Source organism: Galleria mellonella, unplaced genomic scaffold (genome assembly GCF_026898425.1).
Source record: "Galleria mellonella isolate WM207_F2 unplaced genomic scaffold, CSIRO_AGI_GalMel_v1 utg270, whole genome shotgun sequence".
Taxonomy (NCBI): domain Eukaryota; kingdom Metazoa; phylum Arthropoda; class Insecta; order Lepidoptera; family Pyralidae; genus Galleria; species Galleria mellonella.
In genome coordinates this window covers 2316588-2341796 of record NW_026442062.1, presented here as the reverse complement: position 1 = coordinate 2341796, position 25209 = coordinate 2316588, and the positions used below count along the sequence as shown (strand labels likewise).

Below are 25209 nucleotides of genomic sequence, written 5' to 3'. Positions count from 1 at the left end.
AGTTCGACTTGCATAGATAAGTATATTTACTAATGTATATTATCTAGTGATCATGATGATATCTATGGAACTTGTTTAATTTGAAAATATAATTTACTTTGTTTTGCATATTTTGTATTATTTGCATATTTACACAGTTTTAATGTAGTTCGATTTGCATTGAACGACGATATTAAGGTCTTACGATACTTTGTTTTCTAGGTGTGTCTTGTCATACGGAAGTATACTTGAAAAAGTATAATTGGATGTTGAATCATTAAAAAAACTAAGTTCAGTTTATATTGGTTTATTTTCTGGCAAAAAAATAAATAAATTCCAATTTCTCTACGTAGAATTGCTACCTTTGATTCCAATAAGTAAGAATTCCTAAAATTTTCTTTTGCGATGTTTACAGTCAATTCACTTCCGTAGAAATTAGCAAGAAAATGAGTGTATTGAATTTAATCACACTATGTAATAAAAGAATAAACAACTAAACCTTACAGTTTGAAGAAGGTATTTAGAATATTAAATATTATTAGTCCTTGGCGCAATTTTAAACCTTCGAGTTTTCTTTTGCTTGTTTTCAGTTTTACTTCGAAATGGTTATTATTAATTAAAGCAAGTTCAGTAATTATTCAAGACTATTTCATTATCTTTTTAGGCAGTGGACTGTTGAATATGTATGTAATTATAATATATGTCTAAGAAAATGTATATATTCTGAAAACGAAAAAAAAAAATGCGTCAAAAGAGCAATAGGCGGCATTTCATGGTTTGTGCTTACAATAAATTAAATACTTGTAATAGTAAATAATATATTAGTTCCATGCGTGTCGAATTACCATTTAATTAAAAATATAAAATTTATAAATAGTTATTATTATTGTAAAAATAAATGGTAAATGTATGTACATTGACCCTGTTACGTGGATCATCTGCTCAAATAGTAAACTCGATCTCAGATGAAGATCTCTAGAGACTCAAACAACAAGAGCCAGTGGAATATGTAATCATCGGGCACACTGATATATACAATCATATTTTATGTTGTTGTTGGCAATAGCTATAAAAAATATATCGTTGAACTTTATTGGAGTGGAAACCGTTTAATTATCGTGTTTCATGGATATTCTTTGTAAAGCTGATAAAGAAACAAAAAGATTGGTGTGTATGGGAAAATTCTTGAGTTTTTGCTTCACGAAGACCTAATTTTCATTATATGGAATTATTTTAATTCGTAATAAAAGTAAATATATTCTGTAGATAGCGTATTCGTTTGTTCCAGTGCGGCTGATTCCTTTATGAGTCGATCGCAATCTGAAGCTAGCTCCACATAAAGCTAGCTCCACATAAGTATATATTTATATGAGGGTCACGGAACGGAAAACTTGTTATCTGAAGCTCAACGAATTCCAGCACGATACGATATAATATTATAAGAAAATATATTAGGAAAATCGATAGGGCTGTCACCAGTGAAACAATTGTACCTGATAAAAAATTTCGACTACCACGGATATATGAAGTAAAATCTCGAAATTTTATAATGTAAATAATGTAATTCTGAATAATTTATGAATTACATTATTTACATTGTAAATAGTTTAATTCAGATTTCTGATTTTTGGTAACAGTAATTAAGAAAAAGATTTATAAGACATCTTTTTCTTAATTACTGTTACCAAAAATTTTCAAGCGTAGTAAGTGAATTCGTTTTTATTTTTTGTGCTCTGATGTTTTGTGTTACGAGATTACATCGCCAATTCTTAACCGATTTTGAGAATTCTTTTGCAATCGAAGTGATAATGCGTAATAAATGTATTTTTAATCCCATTTAATTTTAAGGCAATTGAAGATATCGTTTTCAAAATTTACTAGTTGCGAAGCAAAATCTACTTATATAATAGATGCGGAATTCTGTTTTTAATTTATAGTGTTTCCATTTATCTATAATTGGTATTTAATAATAATAATCTTTATTTTACTACTTACAAGTAATATGAGAATATATAGAATTAAGAGTAAAATTTTAAAAATATAGTCTTAAAACAAATAAATTATGTCCGTGGACAGATGTGTAAAACTATTACCTTTTTAACTACTCACAATAAATACTTCGCATTATTACTCGGTCAGTCACATTACATTATTTACATGTTATTACTTACATATTGCTGTTAATTGAACCGTGGGAAGGCAGGGATATTACGAGGAAAACCCTAGGGGTGATTGCTCTTTACTTTTTATGTTTACAGACCGCTGGAGCTTTACTTTTATTACATCCTGATAGCTAGGTGTAACGTAGGCCTTTTAACCTCCAGACAATGGTTCGTAATTACAACAGACTTCCGGGTTTCCTTATAATGTTAAGATTAATACCGCTAATAAAACGAGGTAAGATGTAATTTTGTTAAGTAGTCAATTAAGAATAAAGACATCAATAGGTGAGCTTCTAAAGTTTATAGCTGTGAGTAGAAACGAGTGGAATTTGCTACGAAAGAGACAGGGTTTCTGTAAAATTACAGTGGCTTCAGTCGTGACAATAACACACACACACTCACACACACACACACACACACACACACACACACACACACACACACACACACACACACGCACACACACACACACACACACACACACACACACACACACACACACACACACACACACACACACACACACACAAATGCAGACAAATTCAGAACATTCTTTTAAGCTACCTTCAAAAGGAAGAGTTTCCCAATAAATCTGTATTTTTTTGTGTTATTATTATTTATTTACACATAAAAATAATAAATACAGTACATTTTAATAAGACACTTTAGTAAGTTTGCGTGAATCGAACCTGCCGTTTTTCTTAACAAAGCAAAAAACGATTGTCAATTAATGTCTATTTCTAGGCACAAGATTGTGCGTTCTAAATTCAAATATTTTTAATCTAACGTCTATAAAACATCTTGTTCATCGGTATTTTATCACGATTATAGTCCCTTTTTTGCAGAGTTAGTTATTTTTGTAGAGCAAAATGCACTTTTTACTAAGGGGTTCAATAAGCTTTACCAAGCACCTGTACCGTAATAATAACATAGATTATGAATATGATAAATCACTAAGTGTAATATACTTTTACATTCACCCATAACAAATAGTGTCAAGCTGAACTACCGTATCATTAAATCAAGAGAGTTAACCAGTATAATTAGTTACAGCGATGACATGGTGTAGCTAGTAAGAAATCTGTCATGTCCGAGTGGGAATTGGATGGATAGAGGTTCGCCTCTTGCAAGTAAGAAATAAAAAATGCATATGTAAATAATGAACTCGAGCCGAAGGTTCCGTGTACCATTGCCATCCTTACACTTACTAATCCTTACACTACAATCTTATGAATATATATATATATATATATATATATATATATATATATATATATATATATATATATATGTATGTATGTATGTATTTAACATTATTTATTTTGAATTATCAATATTGAATGTGTAAAGACTTTTGTATGTCATACGTAAACGGCTAAACGTTTTTGAATGTAATTTGGTTCATAATGAGATGATTAACATATATTTATGATACTTTTCCTAATTAACGCGAGAAAATTTTGATATACAGGCTACTCGCCATGTGAGTATTAGTTTATAACTAACCTGAGACGTTTCATTTCAAGATAATGTAGATATGGCCATATACACTTTAGTACTTGTTAGTAATTTCCGTTTTATATTTAAATGGGTTTTGGAAAAGAATAGTAGTGATATTGACAGACGAAAAACGAAATTATCTTAAAAGCGTTTACATTTTGCTGTACAGAACCCTAATAAATATAAAACACCGACTAGAGGTCCAAGAGATCAATTGCAGTAATCGGACTAGACCATATAGCTTGAATTATGTGCGTCACGCGACGAGTCACGACCACCGACCAATGTACTGATTCACTTGTTCCATTTACGCCTCTATGTTTTTTAGATTATGTTGGGTCAAGTAGAAAGGTTTAACCCATAGACAATATTGAATTTACGATTATTATAATTTGTGGGAATTTGTTATTATTTCATTACCTTGTGTTTACATCATTCTCTTTACCCGTCCTCCCTTTTAGCTAGTCGTATTAAACACAATTTCTGTTTCTATGAATATCGTTTATTTACTCTTTAAATTTTTTTTGCCTATTCATGGAAATTCAGTCGTTCTGGAGGAAATGAGTGGAACCAGTTGCCTACCGATTAAAAATCCCTCAGTATTCCCCCTCTTTGCCACCATGCTGGGCTCATCGGTGGATGAGCCCCAGTATTAGTTAGCTAACTTATGTAACATTCCTCGCAGGGGGTGAAGGGATTGTTAAAAATGCTGACCACTCCAATTACTAACATTATATCCTAACAAGTCGACCTCCCCCCGTGGTCCCCTCTGGAAACCATCGTGCTGAATTCCATGTGTATTCATCACGACTATCACTAACTGACCTGCCTTTTCATTCTCATGTAACATCCCTGACTGGTGTTGCGCCAACGTATACCGTTACTATTTTATGCGGGGTTACTATTTTATTATCATCCATTAAAAAAATACTCCTCGCATTTCGATCTGAGAAATAAAGCGGGAGCGCAAGAAATCAAACGAGAAGTACATTTATCTCTTTGAAATTTGTAATGTATCTAGTTAAATTTATTGAATTTATTACAAGTACAAATTAGTTAATAGTAATTTGTATAAGGCCCTGTTTTTTTATGCAGAAAAATCTTAATTTTTTATACTATTTGAATATATTATATTAAGTTATAATCTATTAGTATCCGTATATGTTGAGCATGTAAAATGTGACATGACTACACATTGTTACTCGTATATTGCACGCATCATTTCACACAACATCCCTTTTTTCAGGCACATTTCTCTCTGATCACATTATGTGAAATGGATATTTGTTAAGGAAAATAAGACTATTTGCAATACAGAGAGCAGTGAAGATTATCCAGTATTTTTTAAGGTGTTATTTAATATTCTAATATTATAAATACCAAAGTCTATCTATTTATTAGACACTTTACTATTAAATTGTTGTACTGATTGGGAAGTTGATTGATTTTTTTATAGTAATTATGTATTGAACAGAAAAACAAATGCGTTATATTATATATATATATATATATATATATATATATATATATATATATATATATATATATATATATATATATATATATATATATATATCTTCATGTTAAGAGCTTGAAGTAAGAATCTATGTTTTATTATATTTTGAAAATACATACAGAAACAAGAGAAAGAGATTTCCACTCGAGTGCAGTAAATTCTTCTAAAATGACAAAAATATCAAAAAAACAGTCAACTGTAGATATGTCGGTATTTAAACAATGTTGTTTTAATGGGATGCCGAACTATCTAACACGTCTTCATAACAGCTGTTCTATTAATCTCTCTAACATTAACTGGTAACTGTAACATATGACGTCAAATCCGATAAGTGCATTTAAACTACACGCGAACCAAGCCAAGGGACGGAAGTGGTTGATTACGGTTTATTTTTAGTGTCTGGTCCCTACCCTCGTATAACTGTAGTTTTAGATGAGCGCTGCTAACAGTGAAGTGTTAAACAGCATTATAATTCAATTTAAAACATATAATACTTTTTAAGTGATTTCAGAAAGATGGTTTGCGATTTCTAATTTTTATTTTCATAATAGTTTGAATTAACTTATTTGCTTTCTTTCTATTACCTTTTGACTTTCCGTTCAAATATTGCTATCTAATTTTGGACTACTTGCTTTATATATCTATCTGTACTAGTTATCGAAAAAGGGAAGATCATCTTAAACTTGGGTATAAGGATAAATTTTAATTAAATTTATGTTGTAGTCTTTTAAGTTTTTCTGCTTTTTATTTGTGTGTTATGTTACGTGATATACTCTTATTGCTCTTCCCTAGGTAAGTCTTTAGTTAATGTTATTCTGATCGATCAAGGTGATTTGATTGATAAAAGTCAATCAATTTGCATATTGCTACCCTTTTTACTTTCTAGCTGAATCTTTTATACAATTCAATTTGTGCACTGAACACCCACACTAAATACGTGAATGGCATTACTTTGAATAAAATACTTACAGCATCCAATTTAAATCATGTTTAAATATTCAACGTTGCTACTGACTTTTAAGATTTTTATATACTCGTAGCTTTACGGCTGCCTTGGCGATGTCAAGTCGAACAATCTGTTAAGGGTCAAGCTCGTAGATCCTTTTTCCGAAGCAATACAACAATTTCTTATATATTTGTACGAGATCGTTATTATTATTCCACAAAAAAAACGACTTCACTGGTAGCAAAACTTGCCGGAAAAAACTTTCGCTTTTACTTCTACTATAATTACAAGAATGCCGATGGAAAACCTGAGCTTACAAGAAACCAGAGAGGAATTCACCAAAAGGATGCAGGAGTTCGAGGGACGACTACAGAAGGCAACCCTTTCGAGCCCCGGAGCAGCGAACATCGCTTCTGACTTCGCTGTCTTTAAACAGATGACACTGGAGAGTCTGCAATCTTTGCAACACCAAGTTGACTTGCTGGCAAAGGAAGTTGATTTGCAGGAAATGCGTAGCCGACGGAAAATTTTGTTGCTTCATGGCGTCTCAGAGAGTGATCAAGAGGACGTCGTCTCGGTGGTATGTGGTGTTGTTGGTGATCAAATGAAATTGGAGTTTTCAACGGAACATATTAGCCGGTGTCACAGGATGGGACGTATAACAACTAGTAAGAAAGCACGTCCACTTTTGGTGAAATTTCGTGATATCAATATTCGCGACAGGATCTGGTCCAATAAAACAAAATTGAAAGGCACCAATATTTCCTTATCTGAGTTTTTGACAAAAACTAGGCATGATACATTTATAGCGGCCAGACAACGCTTTGGTGTCAGAAAGTGTTGGACGCGTGATGGGTTCATTCACGTCCTCGGATCCGACGGAGTGCGGCACCGTATCAGTAGCATGGCTGAACTGGGTAGGATTGTGGTACCAGAACCCCAAAAACCAGTTCCAGTTGCGGCAAAAACAGATATCGGCGTCAGCAGAACGAAACGAGTTCAAACAACCAGGAAATAAGTGTTAATAATAGATATTTCATTTTTGCGGGTCGGTGAGTGAGTTTGTAGTCCTTACATTAATAGCATTACCCATTTTATTTTATTTATATCAATCAAATAATCAGTAATCATATAATAATCAGTAATCATATACTTTTACCCACTATTTACTATTAATAATTAAGCAGTGATGGCACAAACTTATAAAAAAAAGGGGGTACCCCGTGATTTAAATTTTTAAACAAGGTAAGTTGATTATCTTATTCTACCTTACATGTTCTGAATCTATAAATGTCAATTGTCAGCTATCAGATAATATCTTATTATTTTAGATATATAACTTTACAATTTATGCACAGATAATGTGAAACTCGTAAAAAATTGTATAGTCTGTCTTTAAATTTTGAATAGATAAATCGCTTATTTACATTTACTTATTTATGCTCATTATTATACCGGCACAGACGATATCGACATTGATTGACAAGCTTAGAAGGAAATGCCGAGTACTATATATATGTTTATGTATGTGTGTATATGTGTATGTATATGTGTGTATGTGTATGTATGTGTGTATGTATGTATATATATATATATATATATATATATATATGTATATATATTTTAGTTTTTAATTATTAACTATGTAATAGTATGAAGAATGCCATGTTAACACGGCCAACTGACCATTCTCACGCTCCTAGATTTTAGCAATGCGTTCAATACCGTCGACTTTGATATCCTACTAGAACTGTTACGCTCTCTTAACGTATCTCCGCCTGTAGTTGAATGGATTCGTGACTACTTGTTTGGACGCCGGCAGCGAGTACGAATAGGTGATACATATTCATCTTGGTGCGATACGTTTGCTGGCGTTCCGCAAGGTGGCGTCTTGTCTCCTCTCCTTTTTTCAGTTCTTATTGACTCAATATCTGACCAACTAACTTCTCTCTACCATCTATATGCAGACGATTTACAAATTTATACTCAGGCCTCTATAGATAATTTAAAGGATGCTATCGCTTTAACAAACAAGGATCTTAAACATATAAGTGATTGGAGTAAGGCTTTTGGACTGAAAATAAATCCTTCCAAGTCTCAGGCAGCTCTGGTAGGTAGTTCTAAGTTAATACAAAAGGTCGATCATTCAACACTGGCACCTATAAATTTTGGTAATGTGGCTATCCCCTTCAGTGCATCAGTGAAAGATCTAGGTATAATTATAGATAGTTCCCTTACTTGGCGGCCACAAATAGAATCTGTCAGGAGGAAAGTTTTCGGATCAGTATGCTCACTTCGTAGACTGCGTAATTTCCTTCCTACTGCTACCAAAATTGCGCTATCCCAATCTCTTTTACTTCCAATTCTTGATTATGCCGATACTTGTTATCTGGATCTTACGGAAGACCAGCTTAACAAACTTGAGCGTCTTCAAAATGTTTTTATCAGGTTTATTTTCGGTCTTAGAAAATATGATCACATTTCCGAGTTTCGCACTAAGCTCAAGTGGCTTCCTATTCGTTTTCGCCGGAATACTCATATTCTTTCACTGCTCCACAATGCCCTTTTCAACTCTTCTTCCCCTCACTATCTGAAGGAGCGGTTTGAATTCTTGCATACCGTCAATTCTTTTAATCTTAGGTCTTCTGAGGGCCTTCAGCTGAAGATTCCGGTACATTTCTCTAATTTTTATGACAAATCATTTACGGTGCAAGCTGTACGGCTTTGGAATGCTTTACCAGTTTCCTTACGAAATATAAAATGTACGGCTGGTTTTAAAACAAAACTGAAGAACTATTATTTGAGCATGTTGTCATCTTCTTAATGTGTTTATATGTCTGGTTAGCATACTTATTACTTGCATACTTTTCGTGAACAGTATTTATATATTTTTATGTATTTGTGTAGGCGTTTATGTCCATATATGTATATGTATTTGTATATGTATAATATATATATATATATATGTATATGTGTGTGTAGGTGTATGTATATAAATATAATAATGAGTAGGGATAATATTTATATTATTATATGTATCACATCTCCCATATTTAGAACTAACAAAATTTTTCATCGTGCCTCCCACCAAACTGTTTATAATTACTCCTCTCCATCCAAAGGTTGCCTGGAAGAGATCGCTCTTAGCGATAAGGTCGCCCATTGTTTTCTCATTGTGATTATTTCTTGTAATTATTTATATTTATAATAAGTTTACTATTGTAATCTTTTGGAGGAAACAATAAAGAGTATCTATCTATCTATTTTGATAAAATTTTTATGGGACCAATCTCAAAGCATATAGTTTCAAATAAAAAAGAACGTTCCAATTCAGTTTATTTATAAATGAAGCTCTTAAGATAACACATAAAAAGAAAGTACAATCGAATTGAGAACCTCTTCCTTTTTTAAGTCGGTTGAAAATAGATTATATACTTCTTATTTTAGCAAACACCTTCTTATATATTTTATAATGGATATCATAGAAAACTATACTGCCATGCTAATGTTCACTAGTAGAAACCAAACTTTATTTTCGTAACACGTAACGAAAAACGGTAACAAATGGCTAAAATTAATATGGCAGATATTAATTTATTTTTCCTTATAATATCCACGTTATCGGGTCAAAGGAAATTTGGTTTTAAACAAACATAAACGTAATACCCTTGTTGGCAATCGAAACACCGCGTGCCGATGGCAGAACAAGAAACAACGGCGACCCTGTTGTCGTATCCCTGAGTTTGGCTAATAATCTCGAAATATCTAAATTACAGAAATAATGACTCGTAGTGCTCCTTCTACGTATTTGTTTACTACTATACGTTTGTTTATAATAATTACGTCCCGTGTGAAATTGGTGTTCCTTGTCCGTGAAATGAACGCTTGTGCTTATCGTAGTGATTGTGAAATATAAAATTACAATTGAGTTAAGAACTAAATTATCTAATTCAGTGTTTTAATCAGAATAAGAATTGTTATTTTTAATAAATAAATTATTTCTTATAAACTTGTCTCTTGTATGTAATACCCTGTAGTTGAGTGACACCAACATTTACACCAATAGTAAATGTAGAAATAATTGACGATACAAGTTTGTCCAACATGCCTAGCCAACACGTGTAGGCGGACTCGAGTAAACAACCGATATAAATAAACGAAGTGTAGTAACTAATATGATCAAATAGTCCAATGTCTTGTCCAATCGATCGTATCCAATTTCTACTGGGTGAAGCAATACGGACGCGTTTTGGTTTGAAAGACAAAGTAAGCACTCCGGTTGATCTCACAAGAGACATAACAAGTTACTCCTAAACAGTGGGAATCCACGAGTAGTGACATGGATTATACACTGTATATATAGTGATTTGAGACCTACGCAGACGATGAGCATTTTGTTCCAAGACAAAATTTCCCATTAATTAAACCATGCACAATGTGTGTGTTTCAGCATGTATTTCGTTTTATTACATTCTGATTAAAATATACCTATTTTGAAGATCATCTCTCGTTAGAGATGTTTCTCCTTTGTGCAGATCATTGCTGTTGATTCTTACCACTTTCCAATACGTGAGGATTGATCACCATTTGCAATAGTATTCTAAGTTCTTTAAACATCATATTATAAGGTATTTATTATCTTCCTCGTCACTTATGTTTTATTGGTGTGTTCGGTAAAACATTTGCTGGTATATAAACACTGCACAACCTTCTTGTATGTACATTCAGAATCTACGGAACCATCAAATCAATAAAACTTTAGGTATCCTGCACGAGTTGTTTGTGGCATGAGGTATAAGATCAACGCGATTTTATAACATTTACTATTTCTTCTTTATTTTTCTATAGTAACACTAAAGCTAAAGGCTTAAGTAGTTATAATAAATAAATTTCGCAAAATAATATCATAATCTTTTCAGGCATTATTTATTAACGTGTGCATTGCGGTCATATATAATATTTGGTAAAAGAAATTCAAACAAGAGTTAACCAATTTGAATAAAAGACTCTTGCTATGAGGGTCTATTAGGGACCGTTTATCGCATTACTTGCTCTTATGAAATGCTACTTTTTGGATTTTTTTTAATTGTTTATATTTAGAAGCACTCAACGCCATTGTACAAGTATACGAAAACCGTCAACAAGTCTTATCGGGCGATAATTGAAATTGCATATAAATGTCGTCACCACTAATGCGTGTATGAAATTAGCAACTAAAACCACTATACACTCTACACTCGAACCAAAGATGTCTCGTTCTGCCGGAATCGCGACGTGAATAACTATGTGCTGTAGATAAATCGATTTTCTCCGTGCGTTTGTTTTGTTTGACTTGGTCTTTAGAAAATTCTTGTAGTTAGTGTCGATGTTAATTGTTTGAGCAGTTAGTAAATTACTTTACTGACGTCTGTGTACACATGCCATGCTTAAAGTGATCTGAATTGGTCACAAGTCACTCCCAAAATATTTGATTTAATTGAGGAAGTAAATTAACAGTACAAGATTACGATATTTATTTAATTGTCGATTAAACAAATTCTCATAAACATGCGATCAATGACCCAATTGATATAGACATTTTATGAGTTTACATTGACTGATGCTACTTTGTGTGATTCTCTAGGTATGAGTTTATTGATATTGAAACTTACACGAGATGGCCAGAAGTATCAAACTCGTTATGCAGGATAAACTCAACAAATGCTGACAAGCCGATTGTTCTTGTTTCTTGGTTTGGTTCCAACTGCTTTCAGTTTGGCAAGTGACTAAGCTTGTTACTACAAAAGGATTGTTCATTACATTCGTTGACATGAATGCGGGAATATGGTAATCCTAAAATATAAATACTTATATTTCTGAAATATATTTATGATAAGTATCAGGAAGTGAACCTCGTGGATTCGAAAAGAGACGACTGCGAGAGTTATTAATCTAAATGTGGCGCATATAGTTACTTTGTGAATTAATTTTAATAACCTACGTACAATATCTCTGGTAATAAACGCTGTTAAAAATCGTATTAATCTGAACGACGTATTTGCTATATTTAAAAAGATGGTAAACTCGTTTTCTGCCACATTAGGTCTTAATATATGGCGAATATGAATATGGACCGTGGATAAAATACCTCTGGTAATTAATTTTGTGAGGTATCTCTGATACTAGAAAATAACACCTTAATTTATAGCACGTGACTGGTACTATCAGAGAGAACAAAATATATTTTGTGATGTTTAGTTAAGATGTTGTTTTGATTTAGAGGCGATGATTAATATTTTACATTAGGTGTGTAGTCAACTCGTTTGTTATCCTGTGTAGAATTTATTAGAAAGAGACTGACGAAAATAATTGGTGTAAACTTCGTATTGCAAGAATTTAAATGTTCTTCATGGCCTTTTCTTCACAGTAGATATAGAAGATTATATTATTATCTACACTTACAAAGAGATAGCAGTATTTAACTAGAAAATTTAACAACTGAGCCCTCAGTTACCAGTTTTATTGCTCTTGTCAATTTATGGCCGTCTTTCGACGAATTTCACTTTACTGCCTAATTTTCAAAGTGTCCAAACTTTAGATAATAGATCAGTTCTAGTTTAATGATCTTTTGTCCTCTAAGGGTATAAAATTGAATTCAGTTGTCCCGAAACTCTAGCATAATATGCCCGATATTTTCCGGATACACTTAATAGAGTGTCTAAATTACTTACGCAAGAAACTTACCATCTATTGTATACAACAATATAGATTTTTAAGAGACTTCAAAACGAAGAAGTGTGTATGTAATTCGCTTATATTTTTTGTGTATTATGCGATTTTATCGTGGACTCTTATTAACGGATTTTAATATTGTTTTAAATTACAGTATACAGAAAAATGACACCATGATTCAGTAGAATGGCAGCTCATGACGGATACCATAGGCGTCGCAGTAAACTTTGTGATGTCCATAGTGCTATTCATGTCTGTAGTTGACACCCGCTTTTCATCACCTAGCCCACCGGCCGATAGCTTGCTTATCATTCTAAATTTAATACATTAAATATCTTTTTATTTGAGAAGCAAAAACTGCTTATTACGAAGCAAAGTCTACTTGTAGACACGATTTTGTATTCAAAATTCAAATATAGTTTATTTAATGTGTCTATGAAATAAATATCTCGTTGTTTATCATACAGTCAAGTAATTTAAAATCAGACGCATGATAGGGTCCAGACTGGTAGCAGTATGGTGGGCTGGGTGGTTGAGCTCCTTAAAATATGGTTAAGCGCAATAATGGCTAGCTCATCCGTCATACCTACTCCTGAAAGTGTGTTGTTTATGTGTACTGGTCTGACTGTGGTTATAACTGTTTATGAAATTTCATTTTGACATAATATATATGAAGAACATTGAATGCTACAAATTACAAATGTAAAATTGTCTTGTACATAAGTATGTATATTGAAAACAGTAAATATTGAGTTTCTTGCGGGTTCTCAGTAGATAATATTCCGAACCCAGCAGTAAAATCATAAAAATGATGATTTAAAATAGTCGCTTTTTTTGTTTAGCGGAGAAAAATGTACTTGTAGTATGTTAGAAATGAATATTATATCATATTCACGGGACAAGAATTTGGGGTTACGCACGAAAGGTTACCGTAATAAGTTCACAAGGAAAGCCTATTTATTGTAATGCCAGTTGAATTCCGTAGCATCGCAGCGTCTTGTCGTTATGTAAGGAAGGCCAAGGTCAAATCCATTCCCTTTTTATGACGATATTGCAAATATTTCATTCTTCCTTGATGAAATTCTCTCTTGCACGGTTGGAGGATTTTATGCGTTAGCTGCCAATAATCCTTGTGTCCTCAGGTAAAAATAAATCCTACTGTAGACAAAAAAAGAATCATAAATTCATTCCTATTTTTTTGTCCTGCTTCAATCCAGTGTGTTTCATCCTTATATTCACAAGTAAAGAAGTAATAAATACATGTATAATTGCGAAGTTACCGCTGTTTCTGCAAGTTGTATATTTTTTTTTCATATTGTGAACTAATTGTATTTCGCCCCAGGGGTTTGTCAACATAAATTAGGATAAAAATAATAATTTGTGTTAAGAAATTGTAATAATGTCTTTAATTTTCACATTTATTCATTCATTTCACATTATAAGTAGAATAACAATATTTAGTTAGATTTTTACTACTAAACCATTAAAATGATTTGCCGTTGTATTCCAAGTATCAATATTCTAGTCAAACTCAAATTTCATTGGCGGTTCCGAGTCAATTTGCATGTGTTATTCTGTAAATAAGTAAGATTGAATTTAATTAACTGTAATCGATACTTCGACTTAATAATATAGTTATCAAAACTCATTTCACTTCGCTTGTCATTGCACAAAGCTTACTGAATATGAAAATTAAATGAAGTGAAAATTTAGGTGAAGTGAAAGTGAAAATGGAGTATGTTGCGAAACGTATATGAAATTTCACAGACTAGCATTACAGGTCTCACATAGGCACGTTTTCGCGACCCATCCCATCAGCATATTCCATTCGCAGCTTGTCGCACGATGAAGAAGAATTGGTGACGAAATGTGACATTTTATAACTAAAATAACTTGATATGAATCCTTTGTTCATGAGACGACACTTATTAGAATCTAAACTCCTAACTCCGCGTATATATTAAACAGAGTATTTAATTTTAGGAAGCTACAGAAACTCTTTTGTCGCTTGCTAAATTTATACACTGTTAGAAGAAAAATTTACGCACAAATTTAATAAAGTCGAAAGCTGCTTAGTTATTTACTAGGGGATGATTCAAGGACGTAGCATTCACCTTTCGTGAAAGCAATGTTGAATATTTGTGATAGACACTGTCTTTTTCGTAAGTATACATTTTTTAGTGTAATTCTGCAGTCGAAATTTGTGAAAGTGTGTTTGTGTTCCTGATGTATGATCTTCTGCTTTACCCGTGTTGACTGTTTATTCACGTGGTCAATTATAATATCCATTAACATATACCTTATTAAACTAAATGAACCAATATTGCCTTCGATCGTTAGTACTGGTATTTAATCTATAGCTTAAAGTCAAATGAAATTTGCATTGTAAATAATTGTAATTAACCGACGTTCCGGGACAATTGCGCAGAATGAAATATTAATCAACGATCCTGTAACTAGAACTAGGTATTCATTAACGTATCATTTGATCCCTTGGGCGCTGGCGGATGGATGATTATATCAACATCAACAGCATCATTGTTTAATTAAGCTTTCATTAAATGTAGTTTTTTATTGATTTGCGACAGTGTTGTCTTATAGTAAAATTGTAAGGCTACGATATAGTCCAGGATTCGTGAGAACCATCAGTAGATAAAAGTTTCGGATTAGCACGGGCAAGGTACCCACTATTTGAACAAATAATTCCAACTGATAAGGCTAAATTATTTTTTGTACTACGAAGGTGGTAAGTAAGCATATGGCCCGTTTGATGGTAAACGGTTACTATAGCCTATTGACGCCTGCAACACTAGGGGTGTCTCGTGCGTGTTGCTGACATTCGATATTGTCCATAAAATGAATTCCTATGATATAATTTAGTGATACTTTATGATGTTTTCGAGAAAAAGTCTTACTTTGTCTAATACAAAGTAGTGCGTAATCTTAGTAATATAACAAAAACATAAGTAGAAAATATCTGTACATGGGATATATATATATATATATATATATATATATATATATATATATATATATATATATATATATATATATATGTGAAGGGGGCTTAATAAGAGCAATGGATGCCAAAATAATCATTTTAAGTCTCAACAAACAGATGCTCTGCAAAAACTATAGCACCAAATTGGATGCGGTTTCAGTAGTTATATATTTTGTGGGCAAAAAAAAACTATATGGCAATCGCTATTGGACAAATCATTAACAATTATCGATAATTTAATCATATTAATGATCCGATGAAAGCGGCGTCGTTCGATATTATCTTATCGGTCGCGGTACTTTCATATTGGTAACGTGCTAAATTTAATTGTAAAATATTATAATCAATATTTTAGCGATCGGTCCGATTACAAATTTCTCGTTAAATTAATGTTTTGCAGATATTTACTATACACCTATTTTCCTAGCGGTAGACTCAATTGTTTCAATTATTTTTGCTTCCATTTAGTTTGTATTCTGACACAGATAACATAGGAGTTGTTTCGGTGATATAGATATAGTAAAATTTAGAGATAGGTTTTCAAATTATAAAATATTATGTTACGTGGATTGGAAATATGCACACGAGTTAAGTTAAAAATACTGAAACAGTATTCGGCGGTATACCATCAGGCAGATCGTAAGTTACTTTTGCTACACTAATCACATAAAAAGGCATACTATTTTTCATTAATAATATCAAGAAAATAATATATTTTCCGTCTATTCTGCAATATCAATGGTTATTGATAAGGTTAAAGATAGTCAGAAACTATTTTCGGCAAATATGAGTTGATGTTTATAGCTCAGCGCTAAGGTAACAATTATTGCTAAGTACAACTCTCATATGACAAATAAGAACAATCTCATCTGATTATATTTATCATATTATATGTACTTATGGGACGAAGCATATCGTTTTCCTTGCTAGAATTAATGATGGCATCTCTTTTAAACAATACGGTATAAAAGTCGTTTGGTTTTTCCCATAAGTACAAAATACTATTTATGAAGCTTTAATTCCGTTCATTTTACTATTTTTTATCGGAATTTACAATAGCGGCTGTTAATATGGCATTTTTAATTCCTATGGATTAGTACTTTCGTTTTTCAACCGATCTCAAAAAGAAGGTTTTCAATTCGGTTTTTTTTATGTTTATTACTTTATAACATCATCAGTTGTAAACTGATTTGGAAAATTCTTTTTTTATCTGAAAGGATATACTTACTTATATTGATTTCATAGACATTTTATCAAAATTGGTTCAGTAGTTAATTTTGAAATTAAAATAACTAGTTTTGTCAAAATTGAAATATTTTTTTGTTCGGGAACACAATCTTTAATTATATTCTATCTCCGTTTAGCTAAAGACGATCGATAAGCATGAATTTTTAAAGACGTTAACAGGCTTCGTCCTTCTTTGTCATATATGAGGTTATGTGGGATACATAATCTCATAAATGGGCTTGTCTGTCTGCCTTTTTTATGAAATTTTATCAAAATCGTTTCATTAGTATAATTTTGAAATCAAAGTAACATACAGGAAAAATCTATCCAAAACGCGTAATTTAAATATAAAAAATAAAGTGTTTATGGCGTCATTATGATGCAGTGGTTTATCGGAATTAAACATTTTAGCTTATTTATATTATTTTAGTTTAAAACCTACTATAAAATTCAACTTATACTCGTATTAAACATATTAATCTCAATACATACATATGTAGGTACTATGCCTTTGTATCCTCATCATGTCTTAGTAAGCCAAGTCTTAGTGTAATAATGTTCAATTTACAATTTCAAAATGGAAAAACTTCTCAATATTTTTTTATATTTTACGTGATATTTTCATAAGTTTTAACGAAAATAAAAAAAAATATAAATCTTGTCCATTTTGAAATCGATTATTTTTTTTTTATTTCAAACTACTTTTTTGCCCGCTACTTCGTACGTGTGGATTTCAGAATTAGGAAACCAATGAAATATACTGTTTCTAGTTGGGGTATCAAGATGAAACATACATCAGTTTTTAAGTTAAACTTTCAAGAACACAACTGTGAAAACATCATCCAATTAGGTGCAGTATTTTTTGCGTGATTCCGGAACAGGTATACATATAGCCGGATAAAATCTCTAAAAAATATTGTTTTGGCATCTGTTGGTCTTATAAAGGCCCCCATTTTAATTTTTCTTAAATATCTCTCATGAATGGGCATCGTTAAGTTACAATTAAATTAGTAACATTGTGCTCGTTAAATAAATATGCAACAAAAACTTATAATATTATATAGGCACAATAATTTAAGTATATGGTTCCCGAATATCTGTATTTCTAAATATAACTTTTCTATTTTGAATTTCTAATAAGTTTTAGACAGGAATATTAAAAAATATAAAATAAAGAAAACTTCTGATTGAAAAGCTTTCTTGAATGACGCTTAATTCGATTTTGCATATCTTACTCTTAAAGTTTTATTCAGATGTCCGATACTTTAGTAGGTACTTAGTTGTGCTTGTTAATATTCATCCATACCACCCTTACCTAGGAAGACTTTGTACGAAGTCCTCTCGAAAATTTGTATGGAATCAATATGGGAGTTACCCTATCGTTTGCGAAACGAATTATTACTTCTTCGTGCAATATTGTTACAAAAATTCAAACGAATTAAGAATGTAACTAATATGATCACAAAAAAAAAAAACTGACGAATTAAGAACCTTCTTTTCGCAGAGGGTTTAAAATTCTTTTTAAATATCGTTGATTTAAAGCGTCAAAAGTCGTTCACGTGAATTGTTCACAAATTTTCATCTTATTGTTTCCGCTAGAGAAAGTTTGTTTTGTTTTCACTGGAATGTGACTTCGCTTCTTGTATTTAATTAAAGTTTATAAAGGAACATTTGGATTAATACCCTACATTGTTTACATTACAGAATCTATTTGTAATAATTCTAATTTAGGTTAACTGTGCATGTAATAATGTCATGCAGGCCATCTATCTGCCTTTACGGCAGTTTCTCTAAAAGGTAGATAGAGGTAAAGAATGTCAAAAACCTCCAACCTTACCTATATATTTCATATCTATAGTATATCGCCTCATTATACCAGTATATAGTGTTTAGTTTCCTATAATAGAAGGTATTCCAATTTATGAACCAATAACGTCAATCACACACCGTTCTCAGCCACATAAAAAAGGAAACTGTTGACACAAGTAGGTTTATTGTTCTAGAATATAAGTTCTTTGTTTTGCCATACAGACTACCGGTCCTGGTTGGAGTACAAAAACCTTTTAAAGAAATGTAAAAAAGGAAACTATTTTAAAATGAAAATTTTGTATAATAGAAGTACAAAAAAGAATATCCGTTAATAATTTAATCAGTTACGATTTATCATCTTTGAATGATATCGATCACGTAACACACGTGAATGACTGATATGTATCTAATCATATCTAATATATTTTTATTGCTTGTTCCAGATGTAGGTTACGACTACGTAGTGGATCAGCAACCCATAGGCAAGATCCTCTTTCGACAGTTTTGTGAGAGGACTCGGCCTGATTACCATAAGTACAACAACTTTTTAGATGTGGTTCGTATAGCACATATATTGATAGACTTTGTATGATAGACAATCATTTACAATTTACATAGATAATTTTAATGGTTGTATTTTGGTTTCAAAGTATATTTGGCAATTAAATTGTAGGATATGAAGACAAAACACTTTGTTCATTATAGAATATCCATTTTTCATCAGATGTTATATATCATTAGCTTGTTTGCCATTACAAATTGTATAAAAACTTTAAATAAGTTGATACCAGTTTATTTATTGTCTGCCGTAAAACATTCTGTCAGAAGGATAAGAAGCTAGTGAAAATTCGTGTCACAGTAAACATCAGCAGTCAGGGCAGGTGGCACAGGTGGAATGTTATATTTTATGCTATTCATGGTGTTTTTCATGTTGATAGACGGCGTTTATTACTTTCTGAAAGGTGTGTTGACTGAATTCCTATTAGTGATAGTGTCTCTCTACGTACAAATTGCTCGATGAAATGTTGATAAGTTGAGTATTATGTATGTACATAACAATAGCAACAGTTGATAAAATCCATCTCATAGTCAAAGCAATAGAGAGTTACTACAAGTATAGTTAGTAAATCACTATTTAAATATGAAATCGGTCAATTGTGAATTTCTCAGACCAAGAATATATTTCCCCAGGAACAACTACAATAGTTACCATGGGACAGCGCATGGAGGTGAACCTGACTATCAATTACTAAACTATCCCATCCCCTAAAAGTATTATTTGTAATTTTATATAATATAATCAGTAACATATATTTGATTTACACATGACTACTGTGCATAGGCGGAGCGGTACGAGGTCGAGGTGGACGAGTCTAGAGTAGCACTCGCCGCTGAGGTGTTTGGCCGTTACCTGAAGACTGAAGACGGCGAGGCAGTCACAGACGTCGTCAGTACCCGCGTCATCGAAGACGCGAGCGCGCTTCTAGAAGGTATGATTTTTTTTTAATGTATAAGTTGTTGGTTAGTTGGTGACGAATTCATCGGGAATTAATAATATATATATATATATATATATATATATATATATATATATATATATATATATATATATATATATATATATATATATAGGAAATTCGCACAGAGATAAAAATGTTTATTAAAAAATAAAAACGTTTATCACAGAAAATATATATATTAGAGGACATGCCATGAATGTAGGTGTACGTTTGTTACTGGGTTATATGACGACCACGAAATGTCGATGAATTTGATAACGGTGACTATATTATTATAGTCACCAATGTCTTGATAAGATGAGAAAATGAATTATTGCTATAAAGAGATGGCTATGGCAATGAAAACGGGGTAGTTAATAATTAGCGCGTACGGGTGACTGATATGTCTCATCGTGACAATTTCATCACTCTTCTCAAGTTCATGAATATATTCTGGTTGTTATATCCCATGCGCGAATACGTACTCGTATATTAGAATGCCAATGGGACTTGATAATAATGGAGAAATTGTCAGCGTGTTAGCTCTAAAACAGTAAGGGTTTATTTATATACGGCGCGACAACCGGCTTGCAATATTTATGAGATATCTTATGGCTCACATTAAATTTTATGATTGTCCCATATATCATAAACGGTAGATATAATGGCCATTGATTTAATCTACTATTATTTTATTAACTTAAATAATACATTAAATTCAATAAATTAAGATCCTTTTAAGGCAGTGTTTTATCGTTAAAACTGAATATTTTCCTCCCAAAAACATGAGTTGAAGCCATAAAAAAAGCCAAATTTTTTTGTCATTTTCTTTTGACGATAAACAAACAAAAGGATATCTCACAATCTTGGTAGTTAGGATCCTTTACTGTAGTATTATAGAAAAAATATTGTTGGTCGGTACTTAATACTTTTTTTATTTATTACTCTTCTTGCCTGTGGCTTCGTCCGTTTAACTGAGGCATGAAATATATATATATATATCACCGTTTAATCACGACGTTACAAACAAAAAACTCAAAATCATATTTATAATATTAAGTAAGTGTAAATTCGTAGATTTTTTTCTGTTACTAGCAGTCTTGCAAACGGTGTATGTCTCCTAATCAATTTTCATCCAATTTCCTATCGACCCAATCAACTGTTAATTGCCAAAATCATTTATATTTACTTGGTTTAGTTTTCCCTGTAGATTTCTCCAGAATTACACTCATTATTTTGATTCATTTTTCTATATTTGTTATATTAGTGGAATTCAGGATTGTAATTATTATTTCCTTCAAGCCTTATATATAAATGGAAATTCCCGGATTAAATATGAACGCGGGTTTTACTGTCATGACAGAATCTAAAAATATTTACTTAACTACTGTAATAAAAAATCCGTTTATTTGTATGTATAGGGAAACTTTAAGAACTACAGAAACGAAATGAATTTTTTTCATGAATACACTACACAGTACCTGAAATAATGTATCGTATATTTCCTACGGAACTTCCCATGGGGACAACTAATGGGCACTTTTATAATTTGTAATATCACGGTACAGTGCGATTTTATCATCAGTCAGAATATAATAGAAAAGTAAATTGTATGCAATTGTATTGAAGAAATATTACCATTTATCATCAGGTGGGTCATATGCTTGTTTTCCAATACAGTAATATATAAAAAAAACGTTGAGTACTCTTTTGTTGGCTACTTTAATACGCATGTACAAAAGAACATGCGTATCGAAGCCGCGGACATAAGGTAGTCCTTGTGTAAACGACTTCATATTTTTTCCATATTAAAATTAAAAAAGTTGGTTTTTTGACGGACAATTGAGCATCGAAATATAAATGCGGTAAACTTAATGGATAGTAAAAAGAATAATATAATATAATTGAATCCATATAGAATTACACAAGATTTTTTTGTAACATCTCAAAAATTCTTTAACAAAAATGCCATTGAAGAAAGGATTTTTAAGGATGCGACTTTAAATTTATCACCTGATATGTTTGTTTTGTGTTTGATTTTACTTAATTTACTGGATTATTTTAACAAACTCGTTCTGTTCTTCCAGGCGGTTCCAAAGATATATTTTCAGAATGCATACGATGCGTGAAAAACTTCTTGGCGGGGACCCCATTCGCGGAGTTCGAGAGGTCCATGTACTTCCATCGGTATCTGCAGTGGAAGTGGCTGGAAGCGCAGCCCGTCACGCAGCACACCTTCAGGATGTACAGGGTCTTAGGGAAAGGGGGCTTCGGCGAGGTCTGCGCATGTCAGGTGAGCCGCATTTGTCCTTCAAAGCATATAAAGAATTTTCTGTCTTACATTGATGATATTTACTTTCGCAACTACTCCCTTTATTGTGAGATATTGCATTTTCATAAATTTATGAAGTATGGACAAATATGGACTTAATATTCTATGTTTTTACGTAGATTATATGATTTTACAAAATTTTAGTCATATTTTGATAGAAAGGGTTAAAATTTGGCATGATAAGTAGCTGGCAAGATAAACATCCTTTCATTAGTCAATGAACTAGACTAGAACTTCTCGATAGATACGAAATCTATATACGAATAGTTTTGTTTAGTTTGTAAACATTGAGTTTTTTTCGTGAAAATTAACCAGGGAGTTTAGAACGTAAAAAAATTCAAAGCGGCCATGTTTATATTTGATGTCTGTTTTTTTTTTTTTAAAGAAACGAGTCTTTATTTGTTAAAAAAATATGTTTGTTTATTTTATTATTATTTATTTATTTATTTATACTTTTGCACATATATGCCTAAAAAACAAGCCTACCAGTCAACCGTTACGCTACATAGAGGAAGTAAATAGCGGTGCATTGATTTAACAAAATGAGTTTGTAAATTAAATAAATATTTTGAATGATAACAATATTAATATATTTTAAGATAAATTAACATACAAACATATAGAATAATATACTTTATTGTTTAGAGCAGGCCATGCCCTCTAAAACTGACCATAATTTGAAATCTACAGGTCTGGGCTAGATGAGTGCCAATCTTCAGCTCTTATAAAGTCTAGAACGTTGATTTCAAACCCGGCTTGGGTAGTCCGTGCCTTGTGACCAGGTGCAGAGTCCTACTGAGAGGTTTCACAACACGATCCAAGACTGTATCTTGATACACTTTGGCTGAAATTTTTTACTCCTTTTTCACAAAAATGTAGTTTTGTGACTCTTGGATAAGATACGCCCTACCAAACTATCACATACGCAGGATGATGACCACGTTGTACCTTTCCGACCACTTAAGTAGCTTCTTCAGAACTGTGAGCGTACACTTTATCATTTTACTTATTGTAGTGTTCTTCAATCATTAAAATTTTTTCATCGTTCAAGAGGATATTTCTGTGGCTTTCATATCGTATCGCGACAGAAGGCGTTTTGATCGATCCACTCTCTTTAATTATAAAGATTGATTTAGGGCATGTCCTATATATCGACGATAAGCACCGAGCTTCAGGTCTTGTTTTATAATACAGAGTCCTAGCGGGAATCTTCATTTTTCGCGATAAGTGTTTTTGCTTCCTAATGGGGTTTCAACGAATGCTGGCACATGAATGAACAGCATTAACAGCAGCCATTATGCAATCTTTGTAGTTCTAACAGCACGCGGCCGTCCCGATCTTTTCTGGTCTTCGACAGAGGAAGTATTATTGTATCCATTAATAGTACGATATACGAACTTTTGAAGTATCTGGAAAATGACCGAGGGCTCTATACCGACTCTGTGCAAGGCGATCACTGCAATCCTATTTTCTTTAATACTCCATTCCATATTGTAATTTGATAATGAACACGAAAAAATATGTGAAATGGCGCGAAATCGAAAGAAGTTTTTAAAATAATAAACGTGTTCCAAATTCAAAATAATTAAAAAGTTGAAAAAAAGAAGGTTTTATGTAACAGTAGTTATGGCCAGTATATATAAAAATTTGTACAGTTGTTTGGTTTTTAAATCTAAATAACTTGTTTCACTACAATTGAAGGTTTTTTTTTAAATAATTTTAAATTATGAATAAAAACTTATCCAATAAGATTAGAAAATCGTACAGTACTTTATTTTGAGAATTCAAAACACGCGACCCTTGGATTTCAAATCATAGATAAAAAGATTAATAGTAGAAGTAGTACTTCCCAAATAATGGTAAAAAGGCGAAGTGATGATGAAATAAGAAACGTTTATTTAGGACTCAAGATTCGACAGAATCTTAAGTGAGTTTTATACTCTGAATTCGAAACAGCCTAAAGGTCTAAATAAGGTGAGAAGGATCTATTTAACCAATTTACTTCATCCCATTTATTATAACATAAATTAACTAACGTTTCAGGTACGAGCGACAGGTAAAATGTACGCGTGTAAGAAATTGGAGAAGAAAAGGATAAAAAAACGGAAAGGCGAAGCGATGGTACTCATAGAGAAGCAAATTCTTCAGCGGATTAATTCTAGATTCGTGGTGAACCTCGCCTATGCTTACGAGACAAAGGATGCACTGTGTTTAGTCCTCACTATCATGAATGGTACGTGTATATCATCCTATTGATTAATGTGAAAAGTTTTAAAGATTTGAACTTTCGTGTTGTTTACACATATTTTAAACAAACACACACAAATAAGTCCCGATTTAACGTGAAGTTTTACTTCGTAGGTAGGTAGGTACTTTTACAGGTAATGTACATGCCTGCTTTTTTATTGCCGATGTTTCGATGTGGATTGAACCACGTCGTGGTCACGATAAGTTGCGTTAAGTCCAGATTGTGTATTTAAGAAATTGTAAAGATATTTGTATGTTTGTTATTCAGTCACACTTAAAC

The 25209-nt window shown here is 32.1% G+C and overlaps 2 protein-coding genes across 3 annotated transcripts in view; both read left to right on the top strand.

Moving 5' to 3' along the window:
- The window catches only part of LOC113514241 (G protein-coupled receptor kinase 2), a 64004-nt gene that overhangs the window by 30851 nt on the left and 7944 nt on the right, over nucleotides 1–25209 (top strand). Inside the window, exons 1-5 of one of the 2 annotated variants that reach the window (XM_052895308.1) lie at nucleotides 16260–16454; nucleotides 19295–19407; nucleotides 20194–20341; nucleotides 22438–22643; nucleotides 24726–24915. In XM_052895308.1, the coding sequence (XP_052751268.1) occupies nucleotides 16373–16454; nucleotides 19295–19407; nucleotides 20194–20341; nucleotides 22438–22643; nucleotides 24726–24915 (739 nt within the window). In that variant the 5' untranslated portion in view covers nucleotides 16260–16372. Of the gene's footprint in view, nucleotides 1–16259; nucleotides 16455–19294; nucleotides 19408–20193; nucleotides 20342–22437; nucleotides 22644–24725; nucleotides 24916–25209 lie in introns of those variants that run through there. The other variant, XM_052895307.1, reaches the window with a different exon arrangement.
- LOC128200781 (uncharacterized) lies at nucleotides 5690–9351 on the top strand. Its single transcript, XM_052895309.1, has one exon. It carries the CDS (start codon nucleotides 6396–6398, stop codon nucleotides 7119–7121), a length of 726 nt encoding a protein of 241 aa, XP_052751269.1. The 5' UTR covers nucleotides 5690–6395; the 3' UTR covers nucleotides 7122–9351.